A 16,393-nucleotide genomic window follows, 5' to 3' on the forward strand; every position below is an offset into this window, starting at 1 on the left:
TTCTTCATCTCCCAGTACCTACTGCACTACATCCTTCCGAATCTGCTTGATGTATTCATTTCTTGGTCTCCCTCTACGATTTATACCCTCCACGCTGCCCTCCAATACTAAATTGGTGATCCCTTGATGTCTCAGAACATGTCCTACCAACCGATCCCTTCTTCAAGACAAGTTGTGCCACAAACTTCTCCCCAATCCTCTTCAATACCTCCTCATTAGTTATGTGATCTACCCATTTTATCTACAGCATTCTTCTGTAGCACCACATTTCGAAAGCTTCTATTCTCTTCTTGTCTAAACTGTTTATCGTCCATGTTTCACTTCCATACATGGCTACACTCCATACAAATACTTTCAGAAACGGCTTCCTAACACTTAAATCAATACTCGATGTCAACAAATTTCTCTTCTTCAGAAACGCTTTACTTCCCATTGCCAGTCTACATTTTATATCCTCTCTACTTCGACCATCATCAGTTATTTTGCTCCCCAAATAGCAAAACTCCTTTGCTACTTTAAGTGTCTCATTTCCTAATCTAATTCCCTCAGCATCACCCGACTTAATTCGACTACATTCCATTATACTCGTTTTGCTTCTGTTGATGTTCATCTTATATCCTCGCTTCAAGACACCATCCATTCCGTTCAACTGCTCTCCCAAGTCTTTTGCTGTCTCTGACAGAATTACAATGTCATCGGCGAACCTCAAGTTTTTATTTCTTCTCCATGGATTTTAATACCTACTCCGAATTTTTCTTTTGTTTCCTTCACTGCTTGCTCAATATATAGATTGAATAACATCGGGGAGAGGCTACAACACTGTCTCACTCCCTTCCCAACCACTGCTTCCCTTTCGTGCCCCTCAACTCTTATAACTGCCATTTGGTTTCTATACAAATTGTAAATAGCCTTTAGCACCCTATATTTTACCCCTGCCACCTTTAATATTTGAAAGAGAGTATTCCGGTGAACATTGTCAAAAGCTTTCTCTAAGCGTACAAATGATAGAAACGTAGGTTTGCCTTTCCTTAATCCACCTTCTAAGATAAGCCGTAGGGTCAGCATTGCCTCACGTGTTCCAATATTTCTACGGAATCCAAAATGTTCTTCCCCAAGGTCGGCTTCTACTAATTTTTCCATCCGTCTGTAAAGAATTCGCGTTAGTATTTTGCAGCCGTGACTTATTAAACTGATAGTTCGGTAATTGTCACATCTGTCAACACCTGCTATCTTTGGGATTGGGATTATTATATTCTTCTTGAAGTCTGAGGGTATTTCGCCTGTCTCATCCATATTGCTCACCAAATGGTAGAGTTTTGTCAGGACTGGCTCTCCCAAGGCCGTCAGTAGTTCTAATGGAATGTTGTCTACTCCCGGGGCCTTGTTCCGCCGCAGGTCTTTCAGTGCTCTGTCGAACTCTTCACGCAGTATCATATCTCATATTTCATCTTCGTCTACATCCTCTTCCATTTCCACAATATTCTCCTCAAGTACATCGCCCTTGTATAGACCCTCTATATACTCCTTCCACCTTTCTGCTTTCCCTTCTTTTCTTAGAACTGGGTTTCCATCTGAGCTCTTGATATTCATACAAGTGGTTCTCTTTTCTCCAATGGTATCTTTAACTTCCCTGTAGGCAGTATCTATCTTACCCCTAGTGATATATGTCTCTACATCCTTACATTTATCCTCTAGCCATCCCTGCTTAGCCATTTTGCACTTCCAGTCGATCTCATTTTTGAGACATTTGTATTCCTTTTTGCCTGATTCATTTACTGCATTTTTATATTTTCTCCTTTCATCAATTGAATTCAATATTCCGTCTGTTACCCAAGGATTTCTACTAGCCCTCGTCTTTTTACCTACTTGATCCTCTGCTGCCTTCACTACTTCATCCCTCAAAGCTACCCATGCTTCTTCTACTGTATTTCTTTCCCCCATTCCTGCCATTTGTTCCCTTACGCTCTCCCTGAAACTCTGTACAACCTCTGGTTTTTTCAGTTTATCCAGGTCCCATCTCCTTAAATTCCCACCTTTTTGCAGTTTCTTCAGTTTTAATCCACAGTTCATAACCAATAGATTGTGGTCAAGGTCCACATCTGCACCTGGAAATGTCTTACAATTTAAAACCTGGTGCCTAAATCTCTGTCTTACCATTATATAATATATCTGATACCTTTTAGTATCTCCAGGGTTCTTCCATGTATACAACCTTTTTTCATGATTCTTGAAACAAGTGTTAGCTATGGTTAAGTTATACTCTGTTCAAAATTCTACTAGGCTGCTTCTTCTTTCATTTCTTACCCCCAATCCAAATTCACCTACTACGCTTCTTTCTCTCCCTTTTCCTACTACCGAATTCCAGTCACCCATGACTATTAAATTTTCGTCTCCCTTCACTATCTGAATAATTTCTTTTATTTCCTCATACATTTCTTCAATTTCTTCGTCACCTGCAGAGCTAGTAGGCCTATAAACTCGTACTACTGTAGTAGGCGTGGGCTTCGTGTCTATCTTGATCACAGTAATGCGTTCATTAAGGTGTTTGTAGTAGCTTACCCGCATTCCTATTTTTTTATTCATTATTAAACCTACTCCAGCATTACCCCAATTTGACTTTGTATTTATAACCCTGTATTCGCCTGACCAAAGGTCTTGTTCCTCCTGCCACCGAACTTCACTAATTCCCACTACATCTAACTTTAACATATCCATTTCTCATTTTAAATTTCCTAACCGACCTGCTCGATTAAGGGATCTGACATTCTACGCTCCGATCCGTAGAACTCCAGTTTTCTTTTTCCTGATAACGACGTCCTCCTGAGTAGTCCCCGCCTGGAGGTCCGAATGGGGGACTATTTTACGTCCGGAATATTTTACCCAAGAGGACGCCATCATCATTAACCATACAGTAAAGCTGCATGCCCTCGGGAAAAAGTTACAGCTGTAGTTTCCCCTTGCTTTCAGCCGTTCGCAGTACCAGCACAGCAAGGCCGTTTTGGTTAATCTTGCAAGGCCAGATCAGTCAATCATCCAGACTGTTGCCCCTGCAACTACTGAAAAGGCTGCTGACCCTCTTCAGGAACCACGCGTTTTTCTGGCCTCTCAACAGATACCCCTCCGTTGTGGTTGCACCTACGGTACGGCTATCTGTATCGCTGAGGCACGCAAGCCTCCCCACCAACGGCAAGGTCCATGGTTCATGGAGGGGAATGTGGTGAGCATACCGCTCCCAGGCCGTATGTCAGTTTCCGAAACCGGAGCCGCTACTTCTTAATAAAGTAGCTCCTCATTTTTCCTCACAAGCGCTGAATGCACCCCGCTTGCCAACAGCGCTCGGCGGACCGAATGGTCACCCAGCCAAGTGCTAGCCCGGCTCGACAGCGCTTCGATGATCTGATGGGAACCGATGTTACCACGGCGGCAAGGCCGTTGGCTTGCAACCTACGACTGTTTTGTAAAGAACAGGAACAAAAGGTTGCTGTACCACCACGTCAGCATGGAGAGCAATACTTTTTAAAATACAGCAAGTTTCGCGTACAAGCACTGGCACCGGCGTTGTGTATGAGTCAGTACGAGGGACACAGCCTCCTACGGAGGGATATGCTGCGATCCGTTCCATGGAGTTCGGTCAGTAGCGTATTGCTTTTACCCATAGTACGTAAGTTTGGAGCAGCATCATGGGAAGGAAGTACCAGACAGCAGTGCAAAAAAAAAAAAAAAAAAAAAGAAAGAAAACTGTGAAATCTTACGGGACTGCTACGGTCATCAGTCCCTAAGCTGACACACTACTTAACCTAAATTATCCTAAGGACAAACACACATTCCCATGCCCGAGGGAGGACTCGAACCTCCGCCGGGACCAGCCGCACAGTCTATGACTGCAGCGCCTAAGACCGCTCGGACAGCATTGCAGACTGATGAATTTGTTGCACTGATTTGTGTTTCATGCATAAACTTGTAATCGGTTTCTCAGTCGAATCGTTACGGAACCTGATGAAGTAAAATTGACTTTTACGTCACGTGCTGGCTACCTGTGTGATAATTTGTTAATATTCAGGTTAATCCTATCTTTTTTCCCAACAGATAAGTCAGTAAATGTGAAAAGGTGACTGTAATCAAAGTCCGTAATTGTTTAGTAACACTATTAGTCCTGTAATAATAAACCGACAAAGGTATCTTAAAAATGATCATTCAATTTCGTAAGGGTGTGTGTTCTACATGAATGAAAAAAAATAGGGGTTCCCCTTAACTGTAAAGGGTACTGTCTGTTCCACTTCATGTGATCTGTCGTTTGGCATCTCCAAGCGTGTTATAAAGGCCTCAATAATATTCGATCTTGCTCTATTAATCTTGTGAGGAGCCTTTGGAGAAGAGATAAGTGGAGTAATGCATTCAGCAACCGATACTGTTTAATACACTTTCCACCTGAAAAAAATCGTGAATAAAGGGTTGGAAGAATCAGACTGTTATCAAATTTATGCGGCACCAGAGATTGAGCTCCACCTCGCGCGATGTATACCGACCTCTCAGTATTTTTGGGGTCGTAGAGGTAAAGGAGAACACAAGGCGTGTCAGAGAAGTTCCGCTGGTAGGTAAGGGTACTAATGAACCCCCTCCACATTGCGAAAATTGGGCCCTTGAAATCGGCGGACTCATTTACTCTGTTCAGGTGACAGTCTTGTAACTATAGCACAGATTTTACGTTGAGTTTGCCGGTACAGTTTACAATTAGGTTTCGAATCGTCATTTCATCATGTGGTATTCCTTTACGACACAATTCAATAGTTAATTTCGTTGTTACATGTTCGGTTATATTTAACTAATTTTTGGGGTCACTAGTTACTTAGTGAAGTAGCTTTTGACTCTAAGGGAATGTTTAGACGCGCAGTTGAAAGATCACTGAACATCGTGTTTCATGTTTTAACTTATTTCTAAATTGAAATACGTGTTTGTTCAGGAAGCTGTGAAAATATTATCTATCCAAATTTATATGATTCTAACGTGCATGTTCATGTTTTAGTCTCAGTCCCTTGTTGGTGACCACATCTATCTACAGAGTACTGGGGAGACATTTTAACAGAAAGTCACTTGCGTGGTATCTGCAGATAATACTATACTGCAGTGATAGCGTGTCCGAAGGTAGAGACACTGCGGCTACTACAGCTGTTATGAAATACACGAAATGTATTCGCAGCTGCGAATATGAACGACCTCCATATGTATAATGTAATGATGACATTGAAAATCGTGTTGGGCCGGGATTCGAGCCTGGATTACCTGCTCCTCGCGAGCGGCCGCATTACCAAAATGGTTCAAATGGCTCTAAACACTATGGGACTTAACATCTGAGGTCATCTATCCCCAAGACTTAGAACTACTTAAACCTAACTAACCTACGGACATGACACACATCCATGCCCGAGGCAGGATTCGTACCTGCGACCGTAGAGGTCGCGCGGTGCCAGACTGAAGCGCCTAGAACCGCTCGGCAACACCGCCCGGCCATCCACATGGGTACTAAATGAAATACGATAAGTTTTGGGTATACAATAAATCGCAAGAATGTAATGGCTGTCAACTCGACTAAATACCTAGACATTACTGTTACGAGCAACTTAAATTGGAAATACCACATAGGTAATATTGTGAGGAAGGCGAAAGAAAGACTGCGCTTTGTTGGCAGAACACTTAGAAGATGCGACAAACAAGCTAAAGAGACAGCCTACATTACACTTGTCCGTCCTCTGCTGGAATATTGCTGCGCGGTGTGGGATCCTTACCAGGTAGGACGGACGGAGGACATCGAAAAAGTGCAAAGAAGGACAGCTCGTTTCGTGTTATCGCGCAATAGGGGTGGGGGTGTCACTAATATGATACGCTTGAAGGGTGGCGAGATCTATTTGCGAAATTTGAATCACCAACTTTCTTATCCGAATGCGAAAATATTTTGTTGACACCCACATACGTAGGTAGAAATGATCATAATAATAAGATAAGAGAAATCAGAGCTCTAAAAGAAAGATTTAGGTGTTCCTTTTTCCCACACTCCATCCGAGAGTGGAATGGTAGAGAAGTAGTATGAAAATGGTTCGATGAACCCTCTGCCAGGCACTTAAGTGTGAACTGCTGAGTGACCATGTAGATGTAGATATAGAGCCGAGCATGGATTAGCTCACTGCAATTAGTGACATCCGTGTAGCATTCGGCATCATCTACTTAGGACACTAGTGCTATTCATGTCTCAGGTGCAGCTGTACCTTTATAAATGCTGAAACTGTAGTTCATGAAAGGAGTTTGTATCTGTGTTCATCATAGTGAAGATTTACTGTTCAAAGACGGTTGTAAATATTCGGCTTATTCCTGTAGAATTGTCTGTACAAACGTCAGTAAATATTTTTATCATTGTTGTGAAAAAATGAGCTGATGTTTCATAGGTTGTATTTCCGATCAGTCACCTCCAAGAGCAGAAAAAGACCCAGCACTTATGACCGAATGATTGCAGTTTCCTCAGGTCATAGCTACCTTGTCAAGACCAATGTTGATTGTCTGCACCTGTAGTGTACAATGACACCTGTGTTTTAACCCTACGTCACCGTACCAGTGCGGGTGCCTAACGGTAGGTCATCATTAGATCTCGAATTTTAGGTAAAAACCTATTTTGTTCCTCATTAAATAAAGGCAATGAAAATTGTACATTCACGAATCATGAGAATTTATGATCGAAAACGCTAGTTTTATAGCACCAGGTTAGTACCTGATAGTTCCCAAATTTAAAAAATTCAATTAAATAAATTTTTTGTGACCAACATTCTCTCGTGGTCTTCCCAGCTAAGAATTAAAAAAATATTTTATAGAAAATTATGATTTTAGAGTACCTAAAATACCTAACTTCATGTTAGAACCAGATTGTACCTCATTTTTAAAAATTTCATGTGACAATCTGACTGCATCTGATTTTTAAAAGTTCAGTCAAATAAAATTTGTGAAACGTCCCCTTTTTAAAAATTTATATACGGCTGTGCTTAAACTGACACAATATTTTTAGCGCAACGCAATCTGACTTTCAAAAATCCCTACAAAAAAAATGTCCCTGACCAACATTAACCTATGCGTTTCACAAACCGCTTACCTCACAAAAAATCTCGGTTACTCGAACTACTGCAATAGAGCGAGCGCCACTACTGCCAGCTAAATAAAAGATTGCCGGCCGAAGTGGCCGCGCGGTTCTGGCGCTGCTGTCTGGAACTGCGAGACCGCTACGGTCGCAGGTTCGAATCCTGCCTCGGGCATGGGTGTGTGTGATGTCCTTAGGTTAGTTAGGTTTAACTAGTTCTAAGTTCTAGGGGACTAATGACCTCAGCAGTTGAGTCCCATAGTGCTCAGAGCCATTTGAACCACTTTTAAATAAAAGATTCAAACTACGGAAGGCACTAACTACTGATAGGCATAGTTAGCAAATGAAAGATTTTGATAGAGAACAAACAATGTATTTACCTTAATAGTCATCAAAAGTCATAATATATATAGGAGTTCATAACATCCATTCTTACAAATATCAAAACTCCGCCATCTCTCTCTCCACATCCACCACTGCTGGCGGCTCACCTCCAACTGCGCAACGCTACGCGCTGTTCACATCCAGCTGCAGCTGCCCAACACTACAATGGCAGACAACAATGCAAACTAGCCACAGATTGCACACAGGACAGCCAGTGATTTTCATACAGTGCGCTACGTAACGTTGCCAGTAAGAAAACATCAACAGCCTACTTACATTTGTATGACTAAAACTACTCTTCTGGTCTTCCCGGATACTTAGGAAAGCATGAACTGTATGATAACTGGTTTGTCTCGATGAGTTAACGGCAATCGTGAGTGAGACGACGACAGCACATGCCAGACTGTTCCAGCCCGCACTGCTGCGCAGAGCGTGGTCGCTCGCTGTGAACCGTCAAATGGCCCGGCAAGACATTGAGGAGCCTTGTGATCTGCCTCCGGCGCCTTCCTGCTCTACCGGAATAGCCTGTTCTGTTCAAAAGGCTTCAAATGGCTCTGAGCACTATGGGACTTAACATCCGTGGTCATCAGTCCCCTAGAACTTAGAACTACTTAAACCTAACTAACCTAAGGACATCACACACATCCATGCCCGAGGCAGGATTCGAACCTGCGACCGTAGCAGTCCCCCGGTTCCGGACTGAGCGCCTAGAACCGCTAGACCACCGCGGCCGGCCCTGTTCTGTACATCAGCTGTGTTTTCGTTCAATCGATCAGTGTGCTGCTTGGATGTGGTGAAATATTTCACAGCGACAGGGTACTTGTGGAAAGTCAAGCACGCCGAATGTATCCAGATCCAAGTCGTGTCTGATTCGTCAGTGGTTGCAAGAATTTCCTGAATTCACTACAAACGGAAGAGTTATTCACTGAAATGTGTGCAACAAAGACTTGAGTAAGATGTTAACTCATAGAACAGTGGTGCCACTGTTTTACCCGAGTTAACTTGGACCATAGTCATGCGTACTCAAAAATATAGTTTCCAAACGCTTAATGTAAGTTAATTTGGTAAGTAGCTCTCGTATGTAAATTCTTCCACAAAGTATTTCTTTTTGTTTTTGGGTACCTTCTGAACAGAGGTCGCATTTAAGTCAGCATGTTTCAGGGATTAAACACCAGGCAAATTTAAAAAATAAATCAAACTTGGAGCAAAAGTTTGTAACTAAACCAAATGCAACAAACAAAAACGAATTTCATCTTGACCTGTGTCGAGCCATTGTTGCAGCAAACATACCATTCAATGCAGTTGGAAATAGCGATTTCAAAAGTTTTCTAGAGATATAGTGTCACCGAACACTCCATCAAAATCCACACTAAGAAAAACTATTTACATACTTTAAATAAAAATACATTGAGCAGGATAAGGGACGATATAGGTGATTCATACATGTGTATCTTTGTCGATGAGATGACTGACAGACAAGGTCGATATGTGGCTACTTTGATGATGATGATAAGATTGTGCGGCGCTAAACTGCGCAGTTATCAGCGGCCTAGTTTGATTGTTGGAATGTTAGATTCGGACATTGCTCTGTACCTCATCTGTTCAGCAGCAAAGAGCTAAAAACGACTGACCAGGAAATAATTGCTCGCTTTGTTAATAAAACCCTCAAATTACTTTTCCCCAACAGTCTAGATGAAAATAAAGTTCTTATAATCTACACCGATGCAGCTGCATACATGATTGCTGCTGTTAAATTGTTGAAAGTATTTTTCCCAGCCTTGCTCCATATCACATGTCTTGCCCGTGCCTTGAATCGTGTAGCTTAGACGATACGTCTCAAATTTCTGCATGTAAATAGTTTCAACCAACAGAAAGTTTTTTTATAGCAACTGCTAGAATCCAGTTATTTCGAGAGGATCTTCCGAACGTACCGCTTCCACCAGAACCCATACTCGCGGGGAACGTGGCTAGAGGTCGTGGAATATTACACCGAGCGTTTGGAAGATATTAACAACATTGTTGTTAAATTGCGGGAGGAAGCAGTGAGCATTACTTCAGCTAACGATCTTCTAAAGAACCCAACAATTTCCAACGACACTGCAGACATAAAAATCTCACTACGCATTTTTGGTCCTTATTATTAAAGCTCTAGGGTGTTCAGGGAAACCAGTCTACATACAAGTGCGACTGATGGAAGAGGTCACAAAAAAATCAACTTGGTTCCAGGTTCTATTGGTATGAAAGTTGACGAGAAACTAAAAACAGTGCTACAAAAAAATCCAGGACTGACCGCCCTCTGCTGGCGTCATATCAGGTAAATCAACAGAACATAGCCCCTAATACCGTCAATTAAATTTTCTCCGGTGACGTCTGTTGACATGGAAGGCATGGAAGGCATTTAAGATGCTATTAACAGTTTGTCAACGGAAAATCTGGAGAAAGTGTTAGTTATTTACTGTGACTGTAATAACCGACATTGACAATAATATAATGTGGATTTTCCTCAATCTACGAGGCGTGTTTTTTAAGTAAGTACCGTTTTGAAAATAAAGACATGCTAAGTTATCTCAATAATTTTATTTTTACACGAAAGCCTGTACCATAATGTATTTTTCTACGTAATTTCCGTCAATACTGAGGCACTTGTCATAACGTTGTACCAGTTTTTTAATACCCTCCTCATAGAAGTCTGCAGCCTAACTTGTTAGCCACTGCATCACCACTGTTTTGACTTCGTCATCGTCTTGAAGACGCTGACCGACCAGGTGTTTCTTCAAGTGCATATGGTAGGAACATATGGTAGTCACTGGGCGCACGATCGGGGCTGTACGGAGGATGATCTAGAGTTTCCCATCGAGATCTTTGGTCTGATTCGCTACATGCGAACGGGCATTGTCTTGCAACAAAACGATGCCCTTGCTCAACTTCCATGGTCTGTTGCTTTGATTCAAGTGTGACGTAGGCCACCCATGTGTCATCGCACGTAACAATTCGGCTTAAGAAATCATCACCGTCGTTGTGGTACCGCTCAAGGAAAGTCAATGCACTGTCTAAACGTTTGGTTTTGCGCACATCCGTCATTTTCGGTACCCAACGTGCGCACAATTTTCGGTAATTCAAGTGCTCGGTCACAATGCCATACAAAAGACTACGAGAAACATTAGGAAAGACGTCCCGCAAGGAGGAAATCGTAAAGCGTCTGTTTTCTCTCACCTTATTTTCCACTTCCTGCCCCAAACTTTCATTATAGACGGAAGGACGCCCACTCCATTGTTCGTCGTGCACATTTGTGCGGCCATCTTTAAATGCTCTGACACACTTTCTTACCATTCAATCATTCATAATGTTATCTCCGTAAACTGCACAGATCTCACTATGGATATCGATCGCTTTTAGGCGTATAGCACTAAGAAATTTTACAAGAGCCCGTACTTCACAGTCGGTGGGACTCACGGTTACCGGAGGCACCTTAAACACTCAGTACAAAACGTAAACAAGGAAGAAACACACTGTACTGGCGTCAGGGCGCAGATTAAGGTACAGCCTTTCATGTAAAACTAAAATTATTGAGATATCTTAGTATGTCTCTTTTTAATTTCAAACCGGTATATACTTAAAAAACACGCGTCGCATTTATCTTTCTAGACAATAAGATGTCGGAATTCGGTCACCTATTTTCTGATTTTTATAACCCATTTTTCTAAGTGATAGAACCTAAATTAAGAATCTTAGAACCCAAAAGTTCGAGGTCTAGTCATCAAAATAACACTACTTACAACGCAGCTCCTGCAGTGCACAGTATGAACATCAGTCCTATAAAGTTGGGTACCCGAGAGGTAAATAGTTTTCCGTCTAGACCGGCTCGAGTAACCCAAGTTTAATCATAAGCACCCGCTGCTGCTGCCGCTGTTGCTGCTAGTGCTCGCCTTCGCCCCCTGCCCCCGGCGTACCTTGGTGGCCTTCTCCATGGCGCCCGCGGTGCCCAGCAGCTCCCCGCGCTGCAGCTTGCCCTGCACGTAGAAGGCGCCGAAGAGCGGCGGCACGAAGGCCAGCACGAGCAGGCCCAGCCGCCACTCGTAGTACATGGCCAGCGCCACCGACAGCACCAGGGTGCCCAGCGACTGCGTGATGGTGCCAATCCGTTGGCCCGTCGCCTGCGTCACAGTGCGGGAAGATGAAGTGAGTGAAGAGGGAGGAAATCTGTGTCCTGACTTGTAGAAGTAACGTGTGCTCAAGGGGAGACGAGACTACCCTCTGAACATCTGACGCTCCAAATGAACAAAGCTTCATGAAAATTAGAGGTAAAATACAAAAAAAGGCTTCAGGTTGGATGAAACATTTCAATAAGTTACCAGAGTCACGAAAAATATGATGGCAAAATCCTTTATAGCATCCCTTCAAGTTTTCATTATATGAGAATACACAAGATTGTGACTGTTGAAGAAAGAGCTTGTGCAGCATCCGATTCTTTTGCTTGTCCTAGCTCATACTTCATATTTATGGTGAGTTCAGAACAGAGAACTTTGTTTAGTGTTATTTACCAGGTGGTCAAAAAGTCAGTATAAATTTGAAAACTTAATAACCCATGGAATAATTTAGATAGAGAGGTAAAAATTGACACACATGCTTGGAATGACATTGGTTTTATTAGAACAAAAGAAAAACAAAAGTGCACAAAATGTCCGACAGATGGCACTGGACAGCAAAACGTCAGTGACTGCGCATGACAATCGTTATGCTTGGCCTCCCAGGTCCACAGACCTCAGTCCGTGCGATTATTGGCTTTCGGGTTACCTGAAGTCGCATGTGTATCGTGATCGACCGACACCTCTGTGGATGCTGAAAGACAACATCCGATGCCAATGCCGCACCATAACTCCGGACATGCTTTACAGTGCTGTTCACAACATTATTCCTCGACTACAGCTATTGTTGAGGAATGATGGTGGACATTTCCAGCATTTCCTGTAAAGAAGATTATCTTTGCTTTCTCTTACATTGTTATGCTAATTACTGCCATTCTGACCAGATGAAGCGCTATCTGTCGGACATTTTTTGAAGTTTTGTATTTTTTTTGGTTCTAATAAATCCCCATGTTATTCCAAGCATGTGTGTCAATTTGTACCTCTCTATCTACATTATTCCGTGATTTATTCAGTTTTCAAATTTATACTGACTTTTTGATCACCCTATAATTGAGATAACAAAATTTGTGTGTTCATTTGGTGGCACACAAAGATTTGAAAAATGCTATACAAAATAATTTGGAATTTTATTACTTTCTCAGTTTGCAACTACGATTACTGCACACTTCATTTTTCAACACAGATACAAAGGATTTCCCACTTCTGTGGAAAAGATGTACATTTTTACAAACCTGAAAATTATACATGCATTGTGTAATTATCAGAAAAATAAAAGATATTAAGTATACACAAACAGCAAAAAAAGGTTAGCATCACCACAGTTCGCAGAACTCCTTACGATAGACGTTGGCTGTGGATATTGTATCACAGATAAAGTCCCTTTGACTGTTCAGAGATGTCACTAAACCAGCCCAAAGATGTAAGCAACCACTCACGTGCAACACCTACTAGACCGAGGGGGTCCGACAGCCGATCACTTCCAGTCAATCCACCAAGAAGCAGGTACACTGCTCGCGTTGTGTGTAGCTCAACCATGCCTAGACGGTGAATGTCGTGATTCGATCGCGTCCGCATCGTTACGTTGAGCCAGGAAGGTCTCTCAACAACGGAAGTGTCCAGGCGTCTCGGAGTGAACCAAAGCGATGTTCTTCGGACATGGAGGAGACACAGAGAGAAAGTTACTGTCGATGACATGCCTCACTCAGTCCGCCCATGGTCTACTACTGCAGAGGATGACCGCTACCTACGCATTATGGCTCGGAGAAACCCTGACAGCAACGCCACCATGTTGAATAATACTTTTCGTTCAGCCACAGTACGTCGTGTTACGACTCAATCTGTGCGCTATAGGTTGCATGACGCGCAACATCCTCCCGGCGTCCATGTCGAGGTCCATGTTTGCAACCATTACACCATGCTGCATGGTACACATGGGCCCAACAGCATGTCGAATGGACCGCTCAGGATTCGCATCACGTATTCTTCACTGATGAGTGTCACATATGCGTTCAACCAGACAATCGTCGGTTGAACCGGGCCGGGCTGGACGCCTTAGACATACTGTCCAGCGAGTGCAGCAAGGTGGAGATTCCCTGCTGGTTTGGGATGGCGTTGTGTGGAGCCGACGTATGCCGCTGGTGGTCATGGGATGGCTGTGCGATACGTGAATTCCATCCTCCAGCTTATAGTGGAACCATATCGGCAGCATATTGGCGGGGCATTCGTCTTCATGGACGAAAATTCGCACTCGAATCGTGCACATCTTGTGAATGACTTCCTTCATCATAACGACATCGTTTGACTAGAGTGGCCAGCATATTCTCCAAACATCAACCCTATCGAACATGCGTGGGATAGACTGAAAACGGCTGTTTATGGACGACGTCACCCACAATCACTCTAAGGGATCTACGCCGAATCGCCGTTGAGGTGTGGGCCAACCTGGACCGACAGTGCCTTGATGAACTTGTGGATAGTATGCCACGACAAATACAGACATGCATCAACGCAAGAAAACGTTTTACAGGGTATTAGAGGTACCAGTGTGTACAGAAGTCTGGACCACCACCTCTAAAGGTCTAGCTGTATGGTGGTACAACATAAAATGTGTGGTTTCCATGAGCAATAAAAACGGCAAAAATGATGTTTATGTTGATCTCTCTTCCACTTTTCTGTACAGGTTCCGGAATTCTTGGAACCGAGGTGCAAAATAATATATACAGGGTGAGTCACCGAACGTTACCGCTGGATATATTTCGTAAACCACATCAAATACTGACGAACCGATTCCACAGACCGAACGTGAGGATAGGGGCTTTGTATGCTAAGAAGTGATCTGTAGGCCTAATACAGTAGCCAACCTATCACGACTGAATGACTCCTCGTAACATATGGAAACAACACAAATCTTGTTACATATTCAACATGTTTCTCAACGACGATGATATCTTAATTTCTTTACCTTTCAGTATGCAATCTTCACTCTATCAATTAAATCTGATATGGATTGGCAGTTCCTTCAAGCACTGAAACTTTTCTATACTATCAGGCAATCCAGCCTGGTTCTTTCGTCCAGGAACCGTCGGTGCCTTGTCAGATAACATGCTAATCTCGCACTTCTCATGCCTATGGAAGACTACAGAAAATTTCTCTTTTCGTTCTGTGGCTACGGCCCTTCTCATACTAATTTAAAGTCATTATCCGTTCTTCCTTCCCTCCCCCCCCCCCTCCATGTACCATGGACCTTGCCGTTGCTGGGGTGGCTTTCGTGTTTCAGCGATACAGATAGACGTACCATAGGTACAACCACAACGGAGGGGTATCTGTTGAGAGACCAGACAACTGTTTGTTCATGAAGAGGGGCAGCAGCCTTTTCAGTAGTTGCAGGGGCAACAGTTTGGATGATTGACTGATCTGGCCCTGTAACATTCACCAAAACGGCCTTGCTGAGCTGGCACTGCGAACGGCTGAAAGCAGGGGGAAACTACAGCCGTGATTTCTCCCGCGGGCATGCAGCTTTACTGTGTGGTTAAATTATGATGACGTCCTCTTGGATAAAATATTACGATGGTAAAATAGTCCCCCATTTGGATCTCCGGGCGGGGATTACTCAGGAGGACGTCGTTATCAGAAGAAAGAAAACTGGCGTTCTGTGTACCGAAGCGTGGAATGTCAGATCTACTATTATTCAAGGCTGGAGTAGCATGGAGAGCTGCATCAAACCAGTCTCAGGACTGAAGATCACAACAACAACAACAACAACATCCAGTCTTCAGTCATAATAGTTTGTTTGCTAAATTCGTTCCTTTGTGTATGCTTTTCTCTGTGGCTTTCAACTGCCCTGTTTTCTCCTAAAGGACAGCTCAGAATTTCGTCTCACTACCGTCTAACAAGCTTCACCCACGCGTCCACGGAAAAAATACTTAGCTTTGCTCCCGGTTCAATAGCGTGACCTTAGTTCCCTCCCCGGTATGTTGTCAGTGTGGTCTCTGCTCACACCCTGTATACTGACAGATTGGTCTGTGCTTCCCCCCTCCCTCCCCCCCACCCCTGTATGTTGGCAGAGTGGTCTCAGCTGAACCCCCTGCATGTTGGCAGGATAGTCGCTACTCACCCCCTGTATGTTGGCAGCATCTCCAGAGAGGCGTGCGCACAGTGCCCCTGTACTGTTGTTTTTGTCATCGAAGTAGGCCACCTCCTGGCGCAGCATCGCAGAGAACATCAGGCCTCGGAAGCGCATCGTCAGTTTCTCTCCGGCGATTCCGTACAAGTACGTCTAAAGGAGAGGAAAATGTGGCTACTTTGTTGAATGAAAAAATTGCAGACTAAACTATCTGCCATGGAGGTGGCTGTCATTTAAACTTCAGTAGTGATTAACAAAGGTAATGTTACAACTTATATAGCTATTTGCTCCATATTGCAGACCTGGATGAACGTCATGAAGCCCATGACGACGCCGACGATGACGAAGAGCAGCGAGAAGTAGTCTGTATCCGCGCGAATCTTGTCAGGGTCGTCTTGTCCAAGAGTCTGCGAACAACATTTTTACTACTTTACTGATTTTCAGAGCCAGTTGTAAACCTCAGAGAAGAGAGAAAGCAGTTTACAAAAGAGCAAAGAACTATTAATTTGTGTCAGTCTCTGAAAATAAGTAAACTTTACAGAGAACAAAAATTAGAAAACATATTACAGTACAAAATAAATAAAGGGCTCTGTCTACACACGAAATTTAGATCCGTTAAGCAGC

At 43.2% G+C, this 16,393-nt stretch overlaps 1 protein-coding gene across 1 annotated transcript in view; it reads right to left on the reverse strand.

Annotated features, from left to right (window-relative positions):
* The window catches only part of LOC126412933 (ATP-dependent translocase ABCB1-like), a 125,180-nt gene that overhangs the window by 35,824 nt on the left and 72,963 nt on the right, over positions 1 to 16,393 (reverse strand). The window contains exons 12-14 of the mRNA XM_050082822.1: positions 16,072 to 16,176; positions 15,761 to 15,922; positions 11,452 to 11,655 (exon numbers count right to left, since the gene is read on the reverse strand). Coding sequence (XP_049938779.1) covers positions 11,452 to 11,655; positions 15,761 to 15,922; positions 16,072 to 16,176 — 471 coding nt within the window. The remainder of the gene's footprint in view (positions 1 to 11,451; positions 11,656 to 15,760; positions 15,923 to 16,071; positions 16,177 to 16,393) is intronic.

The sequence above is a fragment of the Schistocerca serialis genome, chromosome 7 (assembly GCF_023864345.2).
Source record: "Schistocerca serialis cubense isolate TAMUIC-IGC-003099 chromosome 7, iqSchSeri2.2, whole genome shotgun sequence".
Taxonomy (NCBI): domain Eukaryota; kingdom Metazoa; phylum Arthropoda; class Insecta; order Orthoptera; family Acrididae; genus Schistocerca; species Schistocerca serialis.